Source organism: Medicago sativa, chromosome 4 (genome assembly GCF_051527215.1).
Source record: "Medicago sativa cultivar Bolivia chromosome 4, Bolivia_mono, whole genome shotgun sequence".
Taxonomy (NCBI): Eukaryota; Viridiplantae; Streptophyta; class Magnoliopsida; order Fabales; family Fabaceae; genus Medicago; species Medicago sativa.
This window is the reverse complement of record NC_140752.1, coordinates 11242712-11263874: the sequence shown is the minus strand read 5'-3', so window position 1 is coordinate 11263874 and position 21163 is coordinate 11242712. Positions and strand designations below refer to the sequence as shown.

Sequence of the window (21163 nt, the reverse complement as noted above, 5' to 3'; positions counted from 1 at the left end):
TAAAGAATGCAAAATTACACTTTTAGTCCCTTAACTTAATTTCAGGTAACATTCTGGTCCTTTATCTTTTTTTCATTTCAATTTGGTCCTTTTTGTCCATTTTCATATGAATTTTTACGCTTAAAATTCATGATTTTATTTTTTTATAGTCTTTTAGTCTTCAAATCTATGATTCTCGTCTATGGTTGCATAAGAATATTAGATTTGAAGCTTGAAAATGTATATGAAAATGGATAAAAAGGACCAAATTGAAATGAAAAAAAGATAAATGACCAAACTGTTACCTGAAATTATGTTAAGGGACTAAAAGTGTAATTTTGCCTTTAAAGAAATAGAGAGGATCACTAGAAAAGTGACTCAAGAGTCACTTACATAACGGGATCTCCAGAACATCACATGTCAAAAATACAAACCCCTCATCGAATAAGAAAGTATTTTTATTATATAATTTAAATTAGCATGTTTTTTACTAAAAAAATTGTTGTTTTAAATGTTGCAAAAGACGAATACAAAATATGTTGTCAATACTTCTGTCTTCTGGTAGTTTTGAGAGCTACTACTTGAGAAAGTGGCAACGTAGTTAACCACAAAAAAAAAAAGAATAATAAATATATGAATAAAAATAAGAGGCACAACATCAAACATGCTGTCCAGTCACAATCTGAGACCAGTGCTTGAGTACATACTGCATAGTGCGTGAATGAAAACTTGGCGCCTAAAAAGAATGGAAGGCTTGCTACAAGTAGTTAAATTAATATTCACATGCAGAGAAAATTCTAACCAATGTATATATCACATACATAGAAAATTCTAACCAATGTAATGGAACTTGAGTCTAAGAAGCAACAGTTACCATTTCAATAACTTATAATCACTAAATAAAAATAAAAATTGATAATATACAATAATATCCTAAACCTAACCCTATTGATCTAGACAACTAAAGGAAATGAATTCAGAATGAAATTTGTGACGCAACTCGGCAGCACTGCTGCAAGGACCAACTAATTACATAAGCAACCTTAGGATGATGGCCAAATATATAGCCAAATCCAATAAATACCAGAAGCAGACACCAATGGTTACATATGTTTATGTTTTTCACCTGATCTTCTACCCTACAAACATCTCATTCTCCCACCAGTGAAATAATTTAAGGCATTATGAGTCCCTATCTAACCACAATGAATCACCTTCGCTGCTTTGCGGCATGAGCAATCTGATTTGCTTTACTATCACTTTTTATCCTGTCCGCATACATGGGAAGGCGAATTATCTCATTTATTTCATTCAACAAGTCTTCCTCTGTGATGTTGTCTTTTATGCTTCGCATCACCTATAAAATTAAGTAAATGGCTGAATCCAAGTACAGATTTAGAGATAAAAGAAACTAAAAATTGGGAGTTAGTATTGGACCTTTCTGTAAGTATTAAACTCATTTGGAGTTGATTTATCTGTTCTAATTCGCAGGAATATCCATTCCAGGTTATCAAAATCCCAAGAACACTCGATGATCTTTCCGGAATAAAATGAGGGTTCTGTGCCATCTGCAGATTTAATGTTACCAGAAAGCAATTAAAGCAAGTGAAATTGAAATAAAACAAACTATGAACTGTGGACTTGGAAGAAAGAAAAAAAAAATTATTGAATTAAAACAAAAGATAACATCATGTATTAGTTTTACTAAAGCATCACCCTTCTCAACCCACTTTTTGGTGGGCACTAGATTAGAAACTGATATTAACATGTGTCGCATTAAGAAATAAATAGCATCATTAAATATGCAAATGCACCTATTCATGAATTATTTAATCATAACTTGTTGCGTATTCAATCAAACTTTGTTAAGTTAAACAAGCATACACGTGCTTGAAAATAAATATGATTATTTAAATGAGTCAAGCTTTATAATCTTGACTTTAATAACTGAGACATGGGAATTTCAATTTTATTTAGGGTTAATAGGCTTTTACCCCCCCGCCATTTGGGCGACTTTTGGTTTACCCCCCCCCCCCCCCCCGTAAAAAAAAAAAAACTTGGAGATTCCCCCTCGTAATTTAAAGATTCTTTGGTTTTGGACCCTAAGCCCATCTGACTGTACGGATAAGCTGATGTGGCGGTGCTGACTGGATAAATTTGCATTTTTGGCTTGCTGAGTTGGAATTTTATAAAAAAAATTAAAAAAAAAATACAAAACTCTTTTCCATTTTTGTTTATTCCATTTCGATTTTTTTTAATAAAGAACTTAATTTAAATAACCTAAAACATTAAAAAAAAAAAAAAAAAATCAATCCTTCTCTTTTCTTTTCTCTCCACCGTACCTTTTTCTTCCTCCTTCCTCTTTTCTTCATCCATTTCTTCTTCTACAACAACTTCATCCTTCACAGCATAAATCTTCATTAAGAATATTCTAGATCTTCATCATCCCAACTTAACAAATAACACAATTCTTTAACAAATAATCTTCTAATCAACAACAACTCAGATTCTTTAACAAACTCATTCATCTTCCCATATTCATCATCTTCCCTCTATCAACAACACAAACACATCTTAAAAAAAAAAAATCTGGAAACGCAATAACAACACAGGAAGAACAACAGTTCATCATATTTCAACAATAACAGCCCAACACCAACAACAAATCCAAAACATATTCATGAAATTGGATTTTTTTTTTTTTTTAAACAGCTTATATATTAGAAAACCTTGCACAAGAAGTACATAGGCAATTGTTACAAGGGGTGCAAAAGCACAAAACAAACAGAACAGGGAGCCAGCCACAAACCGGCCGCGCCCAATGCTGAAACAAAAAAACTGCTCTAAGCTAGCAGAAAAACAGCCTGGGAACACCATGATGCAGAAAATGAAAATTGCAGTTTGTATCCACAAAAGGGTTTGATGATGTAACTTGAACAAAGTGTTGCTTCTAAGTGCCTGTTTGGATTCCCGTTAGAAAATTGAAAATGTGCGTTTTGAGCTGTCAAACGCAGTTTGAGAAAAACAGAGTGAGTTGATGTTCAAGAGGAAGAAGAGAACAAGCTGAGATGAGGGAAGGAATTAGAAATTGATTTTTTTCCTACGAGAAATTTCGAATCTTTTAGGGAAGAAATTGATTGCTTCCGATGGCATCTCAATTCGATTTTCACGGCGAGTGGGTGAGTTCATGAAATTGGATTTAATCCCAATTCTTTTTCTTTCTCTTCTTTTCCAGCGAACTCATCCTCTTCTCTCTTCTTCCTTCACTGTTCTTCCTTCTCTTCTCCAAATCATCATCTTCATCACACTCCACCTTCTTTCACTTGCAACCAAAAACATCCCTCAAACCCCTCAATTCACTAATCCCTCAAATACCCAAACCCCAAATTCGAAAACCCATTTTAGATCAACAAAAACATAAGGGTTCCAATTTGAAACCCAGTAATTCATCCAATCAAGGGTTCCAATCGATTTTGTGCGTGAGGGAGATTGAGCAGGAAAAAAAATTGGGAATTGTGAGAGAAGAAGACGACGAGGGCAAGGAAGAGGAAGATGATGGAAAAACTGGAATGTAAGAGGATGAAGAAGGGTTATCGTGAGGGAGAGGTGGAGAAGAAGAGAAAAATTATTAATTTTAATGTTTTCAATTCATTAAATTAAGTTTTAATAAAGGAAATTCAAATGGAATTAAAAAAATTTGGAAAATAAATAAAAAAAGCCAAGTCAAAGTGCCACCTCATTAATTAATGCACAATCAGCACGCCACATCACCATTTTTATCCAGTCAGATGCTGACGGTTGGCTTTGGGGGGGTAAACCAAAGAATCTTTAAATTACGAGGGGGAATCTCCAAGTTTTTATTTTACGGGGGGGGTAAACCAAAAGTCGCCCAAATGGCAGGGGGGTAAAAGCCTATTAACCCTTTTATTTATTACATTGACCTAGATAATTGAATTTCAATTTTATTTATTACATTGACCTAGAGAATTATACCTTTTCTTCAATATAAATGGAATAGATAGTTAAGCCATAAGTAAACTAAAGCCATGCTCAAGCCTCAAATTCAAACAGGCCAAGCGCAAACCCTTTATTTTGGCTTGTTTAATTAAATGAATCAAGCTTGAACATCATTTTTGCAAGCCAGGTTATAAAATCAAGCAATTTAGCTCTAACGTGTCTACGTCCCAAATGCCATGACTGTCTAAATTTCCTATTCTACAGACACACAACATAATTATAAAAACAAAGTTGGACATATAAAATAAATGAACTTTGTCTGACCTTTGAAAGCAACCTTATTCCCATCCAAGAGTTTCTTCTTTCCCCGTTCATACACAAAAAGTAGCTCCCGATCACCTTCAACCTGCCGATGGAAGCAGCTAAAAATTAGATGGCGGCATCAATATCAAACAACTGACCATGTAATATCAGAAATTCCAAAACACCATACAAAAGAAGGTGATGATAACCTCAAACAGAAAGTCAACTGAATTTAAATTGGCGTATTTCCACTTTAAGAGTCCTTCATGAGTACGTGGTACATAAGGATCGTCCCAACCCTGGTAAGTAATATAATCAGGAACAAACTTCATTGAATCCAAAACAGAAGGAAAAGAACAAATGTTAACAAGGATTTGGAAGTAAAAGGAATGGACCAATCCTTCCAAAACTTGAACCAGTCTCTCATCAAGAATCAGCCACACAGATTTATTCTCATTCTAGTGTCTAGTACAATGAAGGTTATCACTGATCACCATTCACAACTCACCTGAAATATAAGACCATCTGCCTCATGTGAGAGTTTTTTAATGAATTCCTTCAAAAGCTTTGTGACAGTAGAGAGCAACCAAAAATCTTTCCTCCTTACCTAAAAAACATTTCAAAAATATCAACTGTAAGCCATAAGAGAAAAATGAGGCTTCAATATGTTGTGATCAATATAAGGTTCAAGATGCATGCCCTGAATGGTTCCAGATCATATCTGTAGTAAGGATTTCTGCTCTGGTATATCTGATGTCGTTCGTGATTCCTAGGTTCAATCACTTCTTTCTCAAGCATCTTCCATCTTTCATAGAAGGGTCGCTGCACCAAAATTTGAGCCATTAACCAATAATCATACACAGCTACCAAGAAACAAGAAAGGCATAAAAAAAGTAGAGCAGATAAAAACAACTCGGGAAAGACACGTTCAACTGAGGTGAACTATATAGAATGAAAACATTAAATGCACTAGATTACAGTTAGCTCAGTTACTCTTATTATATGAGCATATGATACAATTACTCTATTTTGTTCTAACAATTCTAAAACAGAAATTAGATCACCCAGCATTATTTTGCACAATAACTTTTAAACCGAACCTCTATTACTGAAACATGGTTGATTGCCATAAGATCATATATAAGGTATCTTCTCTCCTGCTTATTTGAATCTGGCAAGGTATCTATAACCATCTCACCATCCAGCAATGTGAAATGGTGGGTCTTCTCGCCCAAACCCTTAGAACCAAAATATAACAAATTATCAGTCTCTGCATAATTTATATCAAAACAGAGTGCTAGAAAATAAATTGTCTCTCTAGGCTGCACACTGATCTCTTATTATAGTACAATTGCAATCAATCAAGAAGCTGATTACGAGCGAAAGTAACAAACTTACAGCCTTATCCCAAGCTAATTTACATCACTCATCATAACTACAGTGCATCATCAAATTCACATGTGCAGTGTGCTATATATAAGACCACTATTCTAGTGGGAATATGTAGATCAAATCAAGCTTGTTACAAATATAGCCACTTCTAAGGGAATACGACAACAACAAATACTAATACAGATAAAGCTTTTATCGATTAGGATGACTTCTGTATGAGGATATAAATTTAAATAAAGCATGTGTAACAATTTTTAAAACAGTGGTGGTTGGTTGATGTACACCATAGAGGATTTCCCAACACCAGCTTGGAGTTGGTTACAGCTGTCAACAACAAACTACTGCCGTCCTTAACCAACTATTGCATGTTCTTTAGTTAAATCTATAGCCTCATAATTTCTAAGGGAATAGGTTGGAAAAATGCCCGGTCCAAAAGAAGCTAGGGAACTTTATACAGAACAGAATCATGCTTTCATGAGAATGAGAGGAGTATAGAGATTCCAAGTGCTGGTAGACGATAGAACTGCAGGTTATGACTGGTTACTCTTTTTCACTTTTAGTGATAGTCTCTAGTAGTCAGAGGTAGAACCAGTGGTGATTTGTAGGCGACAACTGTTGAAAAGCAAGTGAAAAAGGATTATGAAAATGAACTAGAAAATGCTTTGGTTGAAATGATTTAAGGAGAACACTGAACACCGATGAATACTGGACACTAGGTGCCACTGGCCAGTCTAGGAACACCAAGGATACTTGGGTGATTTGGCCAGATCTTGAAATTTTAAGGTTGGCATTAAATAGAACAGTGCTGAAAACCATGCAAAATGTAGCGAGGACTTGACAGAGTAGAGGCATAATGAGAAAGGAAAATGCCAGACTTGGAGCACAGCAGGAAAAGTCACACCACTAAAACAATGTTGAAACAGTATTTTGGAACTTCCTTACTCATAATATATTGTAAAATATATAAAGGCGAAGAGTTTGCTTGCTGTAAGATAATCACTAACTAACTTACCACCAGATCCCTAGATAATGTAAAGAAACAAAAGTCATTATGGATGATAATGGCATTTACACATGCTGTAGAATCTATTTATGTTAAATATGATCCAAGAGTAACAACCACTATTAGAAATTTCAAATATAAAGTAGCATAATACCTCATTAGTAGTACTCCTGCAAGGAAACCTCATTTGGACCCTTCGACAATTAAAATTTCTGTCGATCAAGTAACACCCATCCATTGTTATTAACATCATATACCGTGTACCATCGGCCTTCCATGTTGCATAATAATAACGTTGTCGTAGTAACTGCAAATTATCCCTGCATACCAACATAACCAAATTTAATATAGATTCACTGACAAAAAATGTAAAAATTAATTGGGGACACTGATTTTTTATATCAATTAAACAAGTAAATTTACAAGAGAAGGGCAAATAGATAATTAAATTTAATACTTTCTTTTTTACACAATTATTGGAGATAAATATAATTTAAATTCGTGAAGATAGTGTTGTAAAAGGACACGTATATACAAAAACTTTAACATTAAATAATGGGAAAAAATCTCACTGTACATTTATAAAAATAAAAAAGTTGCAAATGATGTATTGTAAAATGACCACTAATTCTAGGCATACGGTTAGAATCTAATCATTCGAAGATATGGCTTAGTGAAATGGTTTGTACTTGCAACTACAAAGAATGTAAGGAATGAGAAAAAATGATATTCATACTGACATAATGCCTTGAATAATCTGTCATTACAGAGAGGTATTTAAAAAATTGTTCCCTTCCCTTTGTTATATGCACTACTAGATAGGGTTTAGAGGTAAGTTAGCGCCATGAAATCTTTGAACAAGAAGAGATATATCGGGTTACAATTTAAGGTCTAATTGTGAAAAGTATCCTCCGGTAAAACTGAGAATCTATAGGTTCTCAGAAACCAGCACCAGGCAATGTTGTGGATAAAACATTACGCAAAAAAGGATTGTAAAAAAGAAAATGCACAAAAACAACCCAATACGAAATACAATGCACAATTGTCCAAGTCATGGTGTAACAATAACACAATGGAAAGATCAGGCTGGCTATGTGGTTGGGGTGGGAGTGTTAAGGAGTTGAGTGGTAAAGATTGAGAGGGTCTCATCCCCACCATAATACTAACTATGCTAACATTTACCATTCAAAAAAACACACACACACACAACACAAAACGTGCAGTAGCAAATGAAATAGCAGTCCTACTTTATATGTATAATTAATTAAATCAATATAACATATCAAAACATGATTTAATGGCTCAAATAAATAGAACCTGTTGAGAGAAACTGGGTGTGAACCTGGAAATTGTGTATGTCCTCTGGCCTGCACACTAGTGGTTAGTGAACTGGCTATGAAAGCATCAGAAGTACATAAAGCAGGTAAATCATAAAAATGAGAGGGAAATGAAAGGCGTGATCTGTGAACAGCTTTTGAAAAAAGCAATGTATGTTATCGTCTGCTTAGTTCACTCATAAAAGCAATGTACAACACAGAATTTCAAAAGAATATACATATTGGATGAACATTCAAAATAAATAGAAACCACGTGCAGCTAAGACAATATTTACATTAAAAATGAAGCAACACGAAATCAGGAAGAGCTATCCAAGCACATTTTCCACAAATCACCAAATCACATAGTAAAATGTGCCACATACTTCGTGACCTTACAACTCAACATGAAAAAAAGTTCATAGCAATATATATATATATATATATATGAGAAGGGATCCATTGACTCCAAGAGTAAGTCTAAAGACTTACTCCAAATCTTGACCTTTGATTTTAATAGTAATTAATGGTTGTGATCTATTGCATTAATCCTTAATGTGAACCTTTTATACTCCTTCTCCTAAACATCACATGAGATGAGAGTACACAGCCAAAAGAGATCTCAAACAAACAGTGTAAGCCACCATGATTATCATTATCTCAACAAGAATTTTTTTGATTGAATCCAATTGAAAACTAATTTTTATTCTAACCGATAGAGGATTGTGATGTTAATTGAATCAGATTTTTTTATTTTTTTTATTCATAAAGATGATATAAACCTTGTTTTTGACAGCCATAGATCATATAATAAACATAAGAATTGAATAAAGACACCGGATATTAATTAAAGGTATATAGAAAATGTTCATATGCTCACTGGTACGGGATTGTTTGAGAAGAAAGAGTATTTTATCTTATTTTCTTGAAAGGGAGAAGAAGGCGTACAACAACCAAACCCTATGGATTAATAGTAATTAATTACAGCCATTAATTAATATAAAGATCAATGGTTATGATTAGGAGTAATTCTTTAGACTTACTCTTGGAGTCAATGGATCCCTTCTCAATATATATATATATATATATATATATATATATATATATATATATATATATATATATATATATATATATATATATATATATATCGCAGCCAAATTTATCTAAAATTGGAAAAAGGCAAGTACGAACGCAATTTACACAAATGATAAAATCAAGTAATCAGGAAATGAGTACATGTAACTCCAAATAGTACGAAGAGCAAAACCTCCAAAATCAAAGATACTAACAGAATACATAATGTTGAAAACATAAAACGACAAGATCAAGCACATCAAATGACTAGTGCAATAGTGTAATGTGACAAACAAAAGGATCGGTTCAAATGATTGTTAAAAATTAGCAGAATATGCACCATCAACTCCTTTGTTGTAATATAATTTAAATGAGTAAAAATGAAAAGATGCAGTGACCTTATTAAAACTTCAAATTCATAATTTTAGAAATGAATTCTCAAATTTAAGAATAAACCCATACATGAAAGTAAGAAGGCTTACCCCAACACCCAATCTAAGTGTTTGATAACAGAACTGTCGAAATGCATTTTGCTGATCGGCAGGTATCTCATCTCCTAAAACATCATCGTTCGTCATCTGTGAGCTTGTCTCATGGTTCTCCTAAGAGAATGGGAAAAATGCCAAGTTTAAAACATGTCAGGTGGTTGAGTCCACAATTTTTATGAGTATTAGTATGTCACCATTTGTCTCAAACTACACAAGGATAAATTACAACCTCCATTGATAGATGATTAAATTATAGTCACCGCACTCCCCTCTAGTTTAAAAAAATTAAACTTACCTGCCAATATGTGCTACATTTTACTCTATTTTAATATGAAACTCGCTTTGGATCAATTTTCTTGCCTTGATTTTTGGCATCATCTGCAGCTAGTTGTGATCTTTATTATAGAAAATAAAATGAAGATTTTGATTACATATCAAAGTGATAGTAAGGTATTTAAAACATTATTTCATATTCTATAATCATAAAAATGATATGAACGTATTCAATGTAAGATTTTTGTAACATCGAAAGTCCAAAAGGCTCATTTTTATAATTTTTTACCACTGCAAAGAGATTTGATTACATTAAAACTGACTAAGCAGGTTTTTAGATGAGCGTTTACCAAGAGTAATTTTGCATCAAAAAGCAATTTTTTTGTAAAATTAAATGGAAAATTTAAAATCTAATGCAAAAACTGCTTTTTATCACTACTAGTCAAGTTGAGGTTTGGAGGCAAAATTATTTTTTACCAAAGAAACCAAACATCTATATTTTTAATAAAATAACGTTTGATTGGAGGCAAAATCAATTGGACACTTCTCACTGTGTATACTAACATGCATTAAAGAGTAGCAGTGTAACACTTTCATTTGGAAGGGTACAGGAGAGTAATTTTGAAGATCAGATGTGAGAGCGGTTGTTTACCTAATTACCTAACAAGTCACCAGCGTAGTTAGTTAACACAAAACAAACTGGACAGGCCCAAACATATGAGCTTCACACTCAAACCCTTCATTCGAGGATAATACAATGGTCCATCAACGGATTCAGTATAGTCTTTTATATAATCTAAGACTTTGGACCTAACTCAACCCAATATAACTTGTGAAGTGAGAATTTCCTAAGCTTTATAAGCTCTATTTATTCCATATCTCTAGCCATGATTAGACTATTATTAAACCTTAAACCAGTGTAGTATTAAAAGCATTTTTTTCTAATGACAAATGTCATCATGCTTTCCTTTTGTTTCCTACTATTTCAAGAGTCCCACATTGGATGAGAAAATGTTTGAACATAACTTTATAAGTAGACGCAGTACTAGCCTTACATTTCGGTTAGGTAAGGAATGAGTTAGGCCCAACCCAAATTATAATACCTACTTTAAAAGATTTTCATAGGAAATAGTTAAAACTTCTTTTTGTAAAAGAAAGTGAAAACAATAAATGAAAATGAAAAATATTCTCAGTTTGAGTGGACAGGCCCTTAGATTACTAAATGGCTTTCTCAAGAAGAAGCCTAGTACCAATCAAGAGAATCATATAAACATATGATTTACACTAAATCTCGCTAGAAAATTAAAAAGCCATTCATTCAGCGAGAAAATAGGAAAGTCCAATAATCAAAATTCACTATGTATATCCATACCTGCAAATCAGGGCCTGGGACTCCATCATCATCCTCGTCAGGAACTGCTTCACCATTGAGATCAAGTTCAGAAGATCTTTTCCACTCCGGAGTAGGAGGACAAACTACCATCTCAGGCTTTTTTTCATGATAAAATTTGTACAATGCATCAATATAATCGGGTTTATAGATTCCTGGAGGGCGTGCATCGGAAAAAATCTTAATGGCCTACAAGTTGGGAAAAAGTATTATTCAACTTGAGCACCATCTTAATCCAGGTAAACAGGGTGACAGAGAGAGAGAGAGCTACCGTAATAAGGTGACTCCAAAACTGACCTGAGTAACAGACATTGACATAGCACGCATTAGATAATGGATAATCATGTATCCCGTACGATTATGCCCATGTGTACAATGAACAAGTATATACTTCTTTGACTGCTTTTGGCGTGACAAAAATTGTATAACCTGAAATATAAACAATAACATTGTTAAAAAGGATCTCCTATACAATATATTTTCTTATTTACCAAGGTTTTTTTCATTAGGCTTTTTAAGAAGGATCTCCTATCCTCAATTAAATCTTCCTATGCATGCTACGAAACGAAAATTCAAGCTAAATTCTTCAAAATTACTATGCTTGACTAAATATTATTTTTAAACAAACCTCATAGACGAACTGATTTACAGATGAATTTTCAGGTACAGAATCACGCCCCCTGCATTGAATCTGAACAAAAAGTAAATGATCCTCAAATGTAAGAACAAGAAATAGATGCCAAAGTTTTAAAGAAAGTTGTAAAAATCATGAGTTGGTGAATAAAATATGGCCACTACAAACCTTAAGATGCTTGATACCCTCTTTTTTTAAATCTGTCACTGGATAGTATCGAGAGGTATTTGTCAAATCAATCACCAGACCAAGCTGCAAATCAAGAGAATAAAATGTAAAAAAGCAGTATTTGTGCATGCAAGTTTTTTCGTATGATATAGAACATTCAATTTCGCTAGATTATGTTGCTAAAGACAAGTATCAAAATTGCAATTGGGTAAACTAGATATAGAGATCCTTTTTATATTTTCTTTTTTGGTAGAAACCCCTTTCATTCTGATTACTCTGCTCAAAATTTAAAATCCAAGAAAAAATCAACGACAAAGCATAAGAAACAGATAGAAAAACGCCTAAATGAAGTATTACATTTTTAGGATAAGTTCTACTTACTTTTCTTCCTAAAACTCTCTGTTGATGTATCACTTGTTTAAATGAGTATCTTTTGCCAGGAAAGATGCAGTCATTGAATGATTCACCAAGAGGAACCTTAGAAGGTATCATACAGCAAATCTCCTGGCCTGATGGAGGGCAATCTAACCACCCTGTTTGAAAAGAATAAAATAATACATAAGTTTTTTCCCCACATGTACAACAATAGTAATTTGTGACAAAATGTATTCTCAGAATCTCAATCATGACTGAAGTAAACTTTAACAGCTATCAATCTCGAATTTTATAAATAAAACCCATTTGTTAACAGTGACTACCAACTGATCAACCGCTAGCGGCCTCATTATCAATGGAGTCAGTGCATGGCAGAGACTTCAAAGTTCAAAAACAGAGACAGAGTGCTAATACTCTAATATTCATCATCAAACTCGGGATGGCTGAAGCATAGAAATATAATACAATACCACGACTTTGTCATACATTTCATAGAACCCCTGGGCTGAAAAAGCCTTAATCAGAGAATCAGCTAGCTAGTCCTCAGCCGATCAAACCTAAATAAGTTAACTTGCTATTTAGAGCCCTAACATGTCTATAAAATTGTGTCAAAAGACGGATCCTCTCAAAGTCTCAAGTTAACCAAATCAGTTAACTTGCTATTTAGTGCCTTAATATGTCAGGTTGTGACTTTTCTGGCCAACCACCACTCTGAAATTTCCCTGCAACATCAACTCTCGTGAGTCATGACCCACTCTTGTGTGAAACCTTGAATCACATCAGACAGTGCCAACCATCCTGTTCCAAGAGATCTTGTCGTCCAAATCCAATGCCCCATCTCACGTGTGAAGCTTCTACTGCATGTGAAGTTTGCACCACCCTACAACCAATTTTCTGTGGCTACCTTTCTGGTACAATTTCACCAAGCCTTGTATCAGTGACCACGGCCCAGATAGACCTGTTGCATTCTTTTGCTACATAGACTCCCATGTCTTCCAATTCTGCTATACCATTCAAACCAATGACAATTCCAAAAAGGGGGTGATTAAATTGCCTTTTTCTTGTACTCCATCTGAGGACAAAGTAATGATAGAGTGAGGACTACCAGTGAGTCTCCTTGCTTTGGCAATCTATTGATCCGAAGTTGTTGACCACAGGTGTAAAACATGCTGTTATATTGAAGAAGGATCCACAGGTGTAGAACAATGATGTGCACGGTGGTGGTATGACTCCATCCATAATCTTGTCGTTCTTCAAATGACATATCATGATCTGACCACATACTTGAATAGAGAAAAATCCGTCACTGAAGAGATCAAGCCCATCCTTCAGAGTTTAAAACTGATACTGTTAATAAAACCTTGATAAACTCGACAATCTGTATATGGCTTTTGTGCTTCATGATATTCTTCATGAAAATCATAGAGGTAAACCGTGATGTCCCTAATGTAAACAATCTCATTAACAGCCGTCAAGAGGTCCCTCTTCTGAAATGAATGTTGTCCTTACCAGATTCCTCGACATTTGTCTCCAATTTGACTAACCATGGAAATTGCGGCCATGGGAGCAGCAGAGGATATTGAAATGGTAATCATCTTCAATGGTCTCATTACAACTGTTCTGGTCAGACTCAGGATACATACCATTTTTTGCACGATTCAACTAATAATTCTCTTAATGCAAGTCAATCAGGGTTGTAGAATAGTGAAGCAAATATGATCAAGAAGCAATCAATCACAATATCCTGGGCCTGTTTGTTTTAGATTTTTTTTAAAATCTTTTTGATATAAGAGATTTTCTTTAGAGACTTTTGGGAAAAGCATAAACCATGGTTGACAAAGCATTCAAGTTGAAAACTATGCTTGCTAAAATGTTCTTTCATTAATATCATTTAAAAAGCATAGAAACCATAAACTATGATTAATCTCTCTTCTTTTAAAAATCAAAAATCAAAATCAAAAGCTAATCAAAATAGCTATTTCATTTAAAATGATTTTTGAGAAAAGCTAACACAAATATAATTAAAACATTAAAAAAAAAAAAAAGGACTTTTAAAAATTTAAAACAAACGAGCCCTTTGTCTGATAATGAGGTGTATAGAGTGTCTACAGTCCACAGGCACAGATCCACATATCTGGTATTGGGGGTAAATGCCCCCACTAGCATATTATTTTTCTAATAATTATTGAATAATTTTAGGTTTATCTCCATTAAAAATGAAGTGTTGACCCCGCAAAAAATTATTTTGTGAAGAATCAAATAGAGTATGAGAGATACATTATTGAATGGTTATTTGATCACATACACAAAAATAATATATTTGATGGTGTTTTCTTTTAGACAAGAATATTTAATGGTGTTAAAATTGAAAAAATCATACAACGTTCTAAAATATAATTTGTAGATGTTTAAGGCTGTGTTTGGTAACAACAAGAGGCTAGCTTATAGCTTATTGAATAGCTTATAAGCTTGTTGGATCAAAATGTGGTGTTTGGTAACAAGTTTTTTTCGTGAGCTTATAGCTTTTTTTGAAAAGCTATTTCAAGTAGCTTTTAAGCTTATAGCTTATAGCTTCTTATAATTTTTTCCAATTTTAACCTTGTTAATTTAATTTTATTATTTTTAAATAAATAAAAAACCACCCACTTCCCACGTTTATATGGCCTACAGCAACCATGCTCACAACTTGCTAGTCACTACATGGTATAGTTTTCTGTATTTTACTGTTCACTTTCCCAACGTGTTTTTTGCGACATTAGTAATATTTAATGTTAAATAAAATATATAATAAACAATAAATAAATAGTGAAACAAATTTCGTTAAATAAAATTCGTCAAAAAATAAAAATTTGTCGAATAAAAAATGTCAATGAAATTCATAAAGCACATTTATCAGTGTGAAGATGAAAATAATTTCAAATAAATTTGAATATTTAAAAAAAATACATTGAGTAAAAAAATTACATATATAATTTAAAAAATATAAATAAACAAACATATCCTTTTATGTCATTTTATATTTATCAGCTACTTCGACAACTAACTTTACCAAACACTTTAATTTTAATAAACTAGCTTTTTCAATTATTAGCTATCAGCTATCGGTCATCAGCTATAAGCTAGCTTTTCAGCTATCAGCTAGCTTATAGCTTATTTTTACCAAACAGAGCCTAAATGTGCTTTATCAGTTATATATTGATATATTTTTTTATATAAATACTCAGAGAGTGTAAAATTCTTGTTTACCCTAAAAGCACATAGAATAATAAATACAATAAAACACAAAAAGATTTGGTTCAATTAAAAAATTTGGTGGTGCTTGTCCTTTAACATTGGCATCTATATCTTATGTTCTTTGTAGTGGTTTTTGTGTTTTACTAGATTGTAATATGAATTTGCTTGATAATATTATGAATTAACGGTTTGAGTAAAAAATAAATAAAAAAATTTAAAATAAATAAGTTACTTAATCAACGCGAAATAAAAAACAAGCGAAATAAAAATTTAAATCCCGAATGTCACATAATCTTAAAGCCGGTCAAAAATTTCCATAAAAAAAATATTTTTATTATACTTAATTATTTTAAATGGATTCAGATAAATTGTATCATACATTTCCCCCACAAATCAAGATTTTTGGATCCGTCACTGACAGTCCAAGGCAGTTCATGCAGCATCACCACTTTCTACTGCAGGCCAATCTTACAAATTGCATCGCTCATTTTTTACTGATTGGATCATAGGTTTTGGGATCTAGTGCTTCTGATCACATGACCAGTTAACTACATGGTTCCTAGGTTTAAGGGAAAATAACAGGGTAGTTAGAAGGTTAGTTTCAGTTAGTTGTTGATGCCTGACTAAAGATGTATTACATGTGCACCCATGTAAAGTTTAAATTTTTCAGTTACTATTCTAATGAAAGAACTCAAACAGCTCAAGTTACCCTTCAACAATGCTCTTTACTTTTTCATAATTTATTGCCCATCATTGGTTTTCATCAATATATAATAAATCCACTTCAAATATAGGTTGAAATAGAGATAGGATCGTATTAAGAAATATCTTATTTCAATCACAATGCTGATTATCACTGGCAGCAAGTGGACCATGGAAATTGGAAAGAAACCCTTACCCGGAGGAAGCCTACTTGTATCATATGATTTAGGATTTTTTGCATGATATAGTTGTTGATCATATCGAGGTGACTGTGAATGATGCACGGGTCTATCATCTGGACGTTCTCTTTTCAAGCGTCTCTTTCTTTCCTCGCGCTCCTAAAAAAGATACAACAACTCAGGACTTGTGTGAACAAAAAGAAAAGTAAGGGTAATATACAGTTTGAAACCCTAATTACTTAGAAACCCATGTTATTTGATAGCCAAAAAGAATCATTGTTTCAAATGGTTAATTTTGAGGTTGTAGTTTTTTTTCTTCCTGTTTTTGTACTTTTAAAAGAAATATCTCAATCAACACACTAAGCAATGGTTTAGTTTTGCTTAATTTCTATGCAACCCCAAAAAAAATAATCAGCGTTCTCTACAGCATTTTGATTAAACTCTATAATGAACACAAAAAGTGCTGATCAAAACCAGTAACTTGAGGGATGGGGGAACAAGAGAGTGAGTTGATTCTTGACATTCAAGATCAAGATTGTTTGACTCACATCATTTAACACTGCAGTAAATTTTTATAGAATTCACCTTTAATCATAAATCCTAATTTTTCTTTTAATGCCACTTGCAGAGAAATGAGATATTCAAAACAATTTCAGCCGTCCACTCATTAATACAACAAGTTAGAATTTTAGATAAATACTAAACTACAATACAAACTTGTGCTATCAAATCCAAGCAACTATCAAAACAGCTTCCGCATAGGTTCCTGTATATCATGATATGTGAACTCAATTCCTTTCACACCTCTAAAAAAAGGTCTAATTTGATAATGTGCCATGTGAGATTAACTTAAGTCCCACACTTACTAGTACAAACTAAAAAAATGAGAAACTACCATCACACACATTACTCCTACCATCACATTACTCCTATTCCAAAGCACCATAGCGCCTACACTTGTGATTAGGGCTGGAAATGAGTCGAGCTGAGTCGAACTTACTTCAGCTCGGCTCGACTCGCTAAAATTTAGTTCGGCTCGAAACTCGATTCGAATTCGTTACGAACTATTTTTTTAGCTCGAACTCGGCTCGATTCAAGCTCACGAACAACTCGGTTCAGCTCGATAGGTTCACTCAAAAAATAAAATGAACAAAAAAAAAAAAACTATATTAGCAAGGTGTTTGCTAAAACCAGACCCTTGTATTGGGAAAAACAAATTGAAACAACTTGCTACTAGTTGTTAATAAACATCCCGTGAATAAAACCTTCTTTTATAACAATATTGCAATTGGTACTATTTAGTTTCAGGCGATGTGGGACTAAAACGGTACTAGCTTTTGCTCTTTCCTTATTTTATTTTATTTTTTACGTAATTCTTTCTTTCTTTAATGTAATTGTGTCTTGGTTTTAGCTTTGTGAATGTAATCTCAATCTTCCATCTGAAAACTAAAAATAGCTAAGTCTCAATCTTCTTCATTCTTAATTATTAATTTACAACATCAAACCTTCTATGTTGGTACATATACATGCAATATTAGGGAGAGTTTTTAAGTGTGAAACTTCTAACGGTTGATCATAACTAGAAATTATATATATATATATATATATATATATATATATATATATATATCGAGCTGGTTCATGAGCCAAACGAGTCGAACTATACATAGTTCAAGTTCAACTCATTTATTCAACGAACTTAATTTTCAACTCAAGTTCGACTCATTTGGTTCATGAACCAAGTTCAACGAGTTAATTACCGAATCGAGTCTCGAACTATTTTCGAGTTGGTTCGGTTCATTGCCAGCCCTACTTGTGATAGAAGAAATGTCCAGGTGTCCGACAATGACACGACACCAACACATGTGATTACACTAAACTATGAATTTTTTTTTCAAAATTAGTCGGTGTGAACATTCCAGTATCAATGTCATGTCCGGTGTTCGTGATTGTGCTTCAGCATAACCAACGTAAGTTGACACTGCCATGAAACCAAAAGGGGTAAAAAAGAGAAAATTAAGAAATAGTACCCGGCGTGCTATATCAGCTCCACTTTCTATACGTTCTTCAGGTGCAACATACTGTTGAGCATGTATCGGCTCCTCCTCGAAAATATCTTCATCTTCCTCCGGTACCGGAGATGCATTCAAATCCATTGCAACTATCATCAAGCATCGAACAACAACAACATTCACACGCCGCAGTAAAAACACCCAACAACTACTAATTCATCAACAATCCTTTTTCCCTGCACCATTCAAAGTTCAAACAAGTTCAATCAATCTTAATAAATAAACAATTCAACAAAATTCTACCAGATAAGACTTTTCATCAACAACAAGAAAATGCTAAATCAATCATGAAATTAATCACAATCAAAATAGCTTATTTATGCTTAATTTTTCTCCAACCGTTAAATACCAAAACGATAATAATTTCTTGATGCAGATGAACAAATGAAGAACGAAAATCACATTTGACTTCAATTTCACTCACATCATCGATTCCTACTTCAGATACTCGTTCTACGGAAGCAAAATCAAAACGAAAATTCAAAATCAAGAAAAGCGGAAGCAGATAGAAGTTGCGATTTGACAAACCTCGATGGAATTGACGAAGAAACGAGGTGAATCGAGAATCTGTGGATCACGAAAGGGAAAGGATGAACCCTGGGATTTGGTAGAGTTCGTGACGAAACCCTAGAGAGAGAAAGAAAAGAAGAGTGAAGTTTTTTTTTTTTTTTTTTTTGTTAATTTGCGAATGATGAAATGAAGGAAAGAGGAGAGAGAAATAGCGGAGCCGGAAGGAAGAGAGCGCAGTTACATACAAAACCTAACATTTTTACTAGTTACACCTAGGTGGCATTTAGCCTGGGTCAGCAAAGTTTTTTCCCACAATGGGAAAGTTGTATTTTTACCACTAGACTAGTAACATACCCGTGCATTCGCACGGGTACTGGTTGGTCGGGGATGATTTTTAGTAGTTTGAAATTTGTCATTTTGTAATTGAACAGTTAAAATTTATACCATTTAAAAGTTAATTATTATTAATTTTATAACATATATATATATATATATATAATGTCGATATTATTATTAATTTATACCGTTTATTATTCATTTCTTAACTTGTTGATATTATTCACGGTGTGAACGATTTATATAATTTAAAAAAAAAACTATTTGCAGGTTTAAACAATAATAATATCAATTTATATAATTTTCCTACTAAAAAACATATCAACTTATAAAAATTTAAACTATGTTTGTCAACTTATCATGTGTACAATAATCATTTTTTTTTAAGGACGTGTACAATAATCATTTTAAAAGTTAATCGGTGACAATATGTTCTGTGTATAATTATTATTTTCAACTTTCAAGAAGTGATAATTTGTCCCATGTATAGTAAACTTTATCGTATGTATTAGCGATGTCTTGTCACATGTTGTATAATAATTATTTTATATAATAATTTTATAATATGTATCATCGATGACTTATCCCGTAAATAATAATTATTTTAAATTTTATATTAATAACAACATGACCCGTGTGTTATTGTTTATAATTTTTTTCAGTGATAACATGTCTTGTGTATAATTACTTTTAACTTTTTAGCAGTGACTACCTGTCATGTGCATAATAATTATTTAAAAATGTGTATTAGTGACGACTTGTCCCATGTTCAATAATTTTTAAATTTTTTATCAGTGATAATTTTTCAAGAGTATAATAATCATTTTAAAAATCAGTGACACTTGTCATGTGTATAATAATCATTTTAAAAATTTATCAGTGACAACATGTCCCATGTATAAATATTATTTTTAAACTTTTTGGGTGATAACTTAATCCAGTGAATTTGATTTATTTCTGGAATTTTAGTCAATGGTCATTTATCTCGTGCATTTTAGTTTATGAGGGTTCAATATCATTATAGAATTGAAGTGGGGTGATATTATAAGTAGCAGGAACGTTTTAGCAGAAACAACGTTTTATAAATGACAACTCATTTTGTGTATCAAAGTTAGTTTAGTCAATAACAACTTATCCCGTACATTTATGTTACTTCAGAAATTTTAGTCAACATCCACTTCTTCCATGCATTTCAATTATATACGAAATTTTAGTTAACGTCCACTTATCCCGTGCATTTTAGTTGATAAGTGTTCAATATCATTGTAGAATTTAAGTGAGGCGATGATATTCTAAATAGTTTAAACGTTTTAGCAGAATCAATTTTTTATATATGACAATTTATCCTGTAAATTAAGGTTAGTTTAGTTAATGAAAACTTATCTCGTGTATTTGATTTATTTATGGAATTTTAGTCAATGTCCAATTATCCTGTGCATTTTAGTTTATAAGGGTTCAATATCATTATAGAACTGAAGTGAGGTGATATTGTAAATAGCATGAGCGTTTTAGTAGGACCAATTTTTTATTAATAACAACGGGTTTCGTGTGTCAAAGTTGGTTTAGTCATCGACAACTTATCCCGTGCATTAACGTTACTTTTGAAATTTTATTCAATGCCCACTTCTCCCATGCATTTTAGTTATCTACGAAAATTTTAGTAAATGTACATTGTCTCGTACATTTTAGTTGATAAGTGTTGAATATCATTTTAGAATTGAATTGAGGTGATTTATTCTAAATAGTTTAAACACTTTAGCAGGAACAATTTTTTT

The 21163-nt window shown here is 32.8% G+C and overlaps 1 protein-coding gene across 3 annotated transcripts; it reads right to left on the bottom strand.

Moving 5' to 3' along the window:
- Nucleotides 1-836: 836 nt before the first annotated feature.
- LOC146926293 (mRNA capping enzyme family protein) lies at nt 837-19232 on the bottom strand. Of its 3 annotated transcripts, none has more exons than XR_015034086.1 (19): nt 19071-19232; nt 18501-18718; nt 16488-16629; nt 12362-12513; nt 11981-12064; nt 11807-11869; nt 11476-11607; nt 11161-11367; nt 9510-9629; nt 7952-8001; nt 6789-6954; nt 5340-5477; nt 4939-5061; nt 4748-4846; nt 4449-4538; nt 4261-4342; nt 2322-2531; nt 1417-1547; nt 837-1336 (listed from the first exon to the last, which is right to left on the bottom strand). XR_015034086.1 is itself a non-coding variant. In XM_085758678.1 (18 exons), the coding sequence occupies exons 2-18, from the start codon at nt 18636-18638 to the stop codon at nt 1190-1192; spliced, it is 2064 nt and encodes a 687-aa protein (XP_085614804.1). In that variant the 5' UTR covers nt 18639-18718; nt 19071-19232; the 3' UTR covers nt 837-1189. The 3 variants fall into 3 exon arrangements, 1 of the variants encoding a protein (XP_085614804.1); XR_015034087.1 differs by having other exon boundaries at nt 2322-2379; XM_085758678.1 differs by lacking the exon at nt 2322-2531.
- Nucleotides 19233-21163: the final 1931 nt, after the last annotated feature.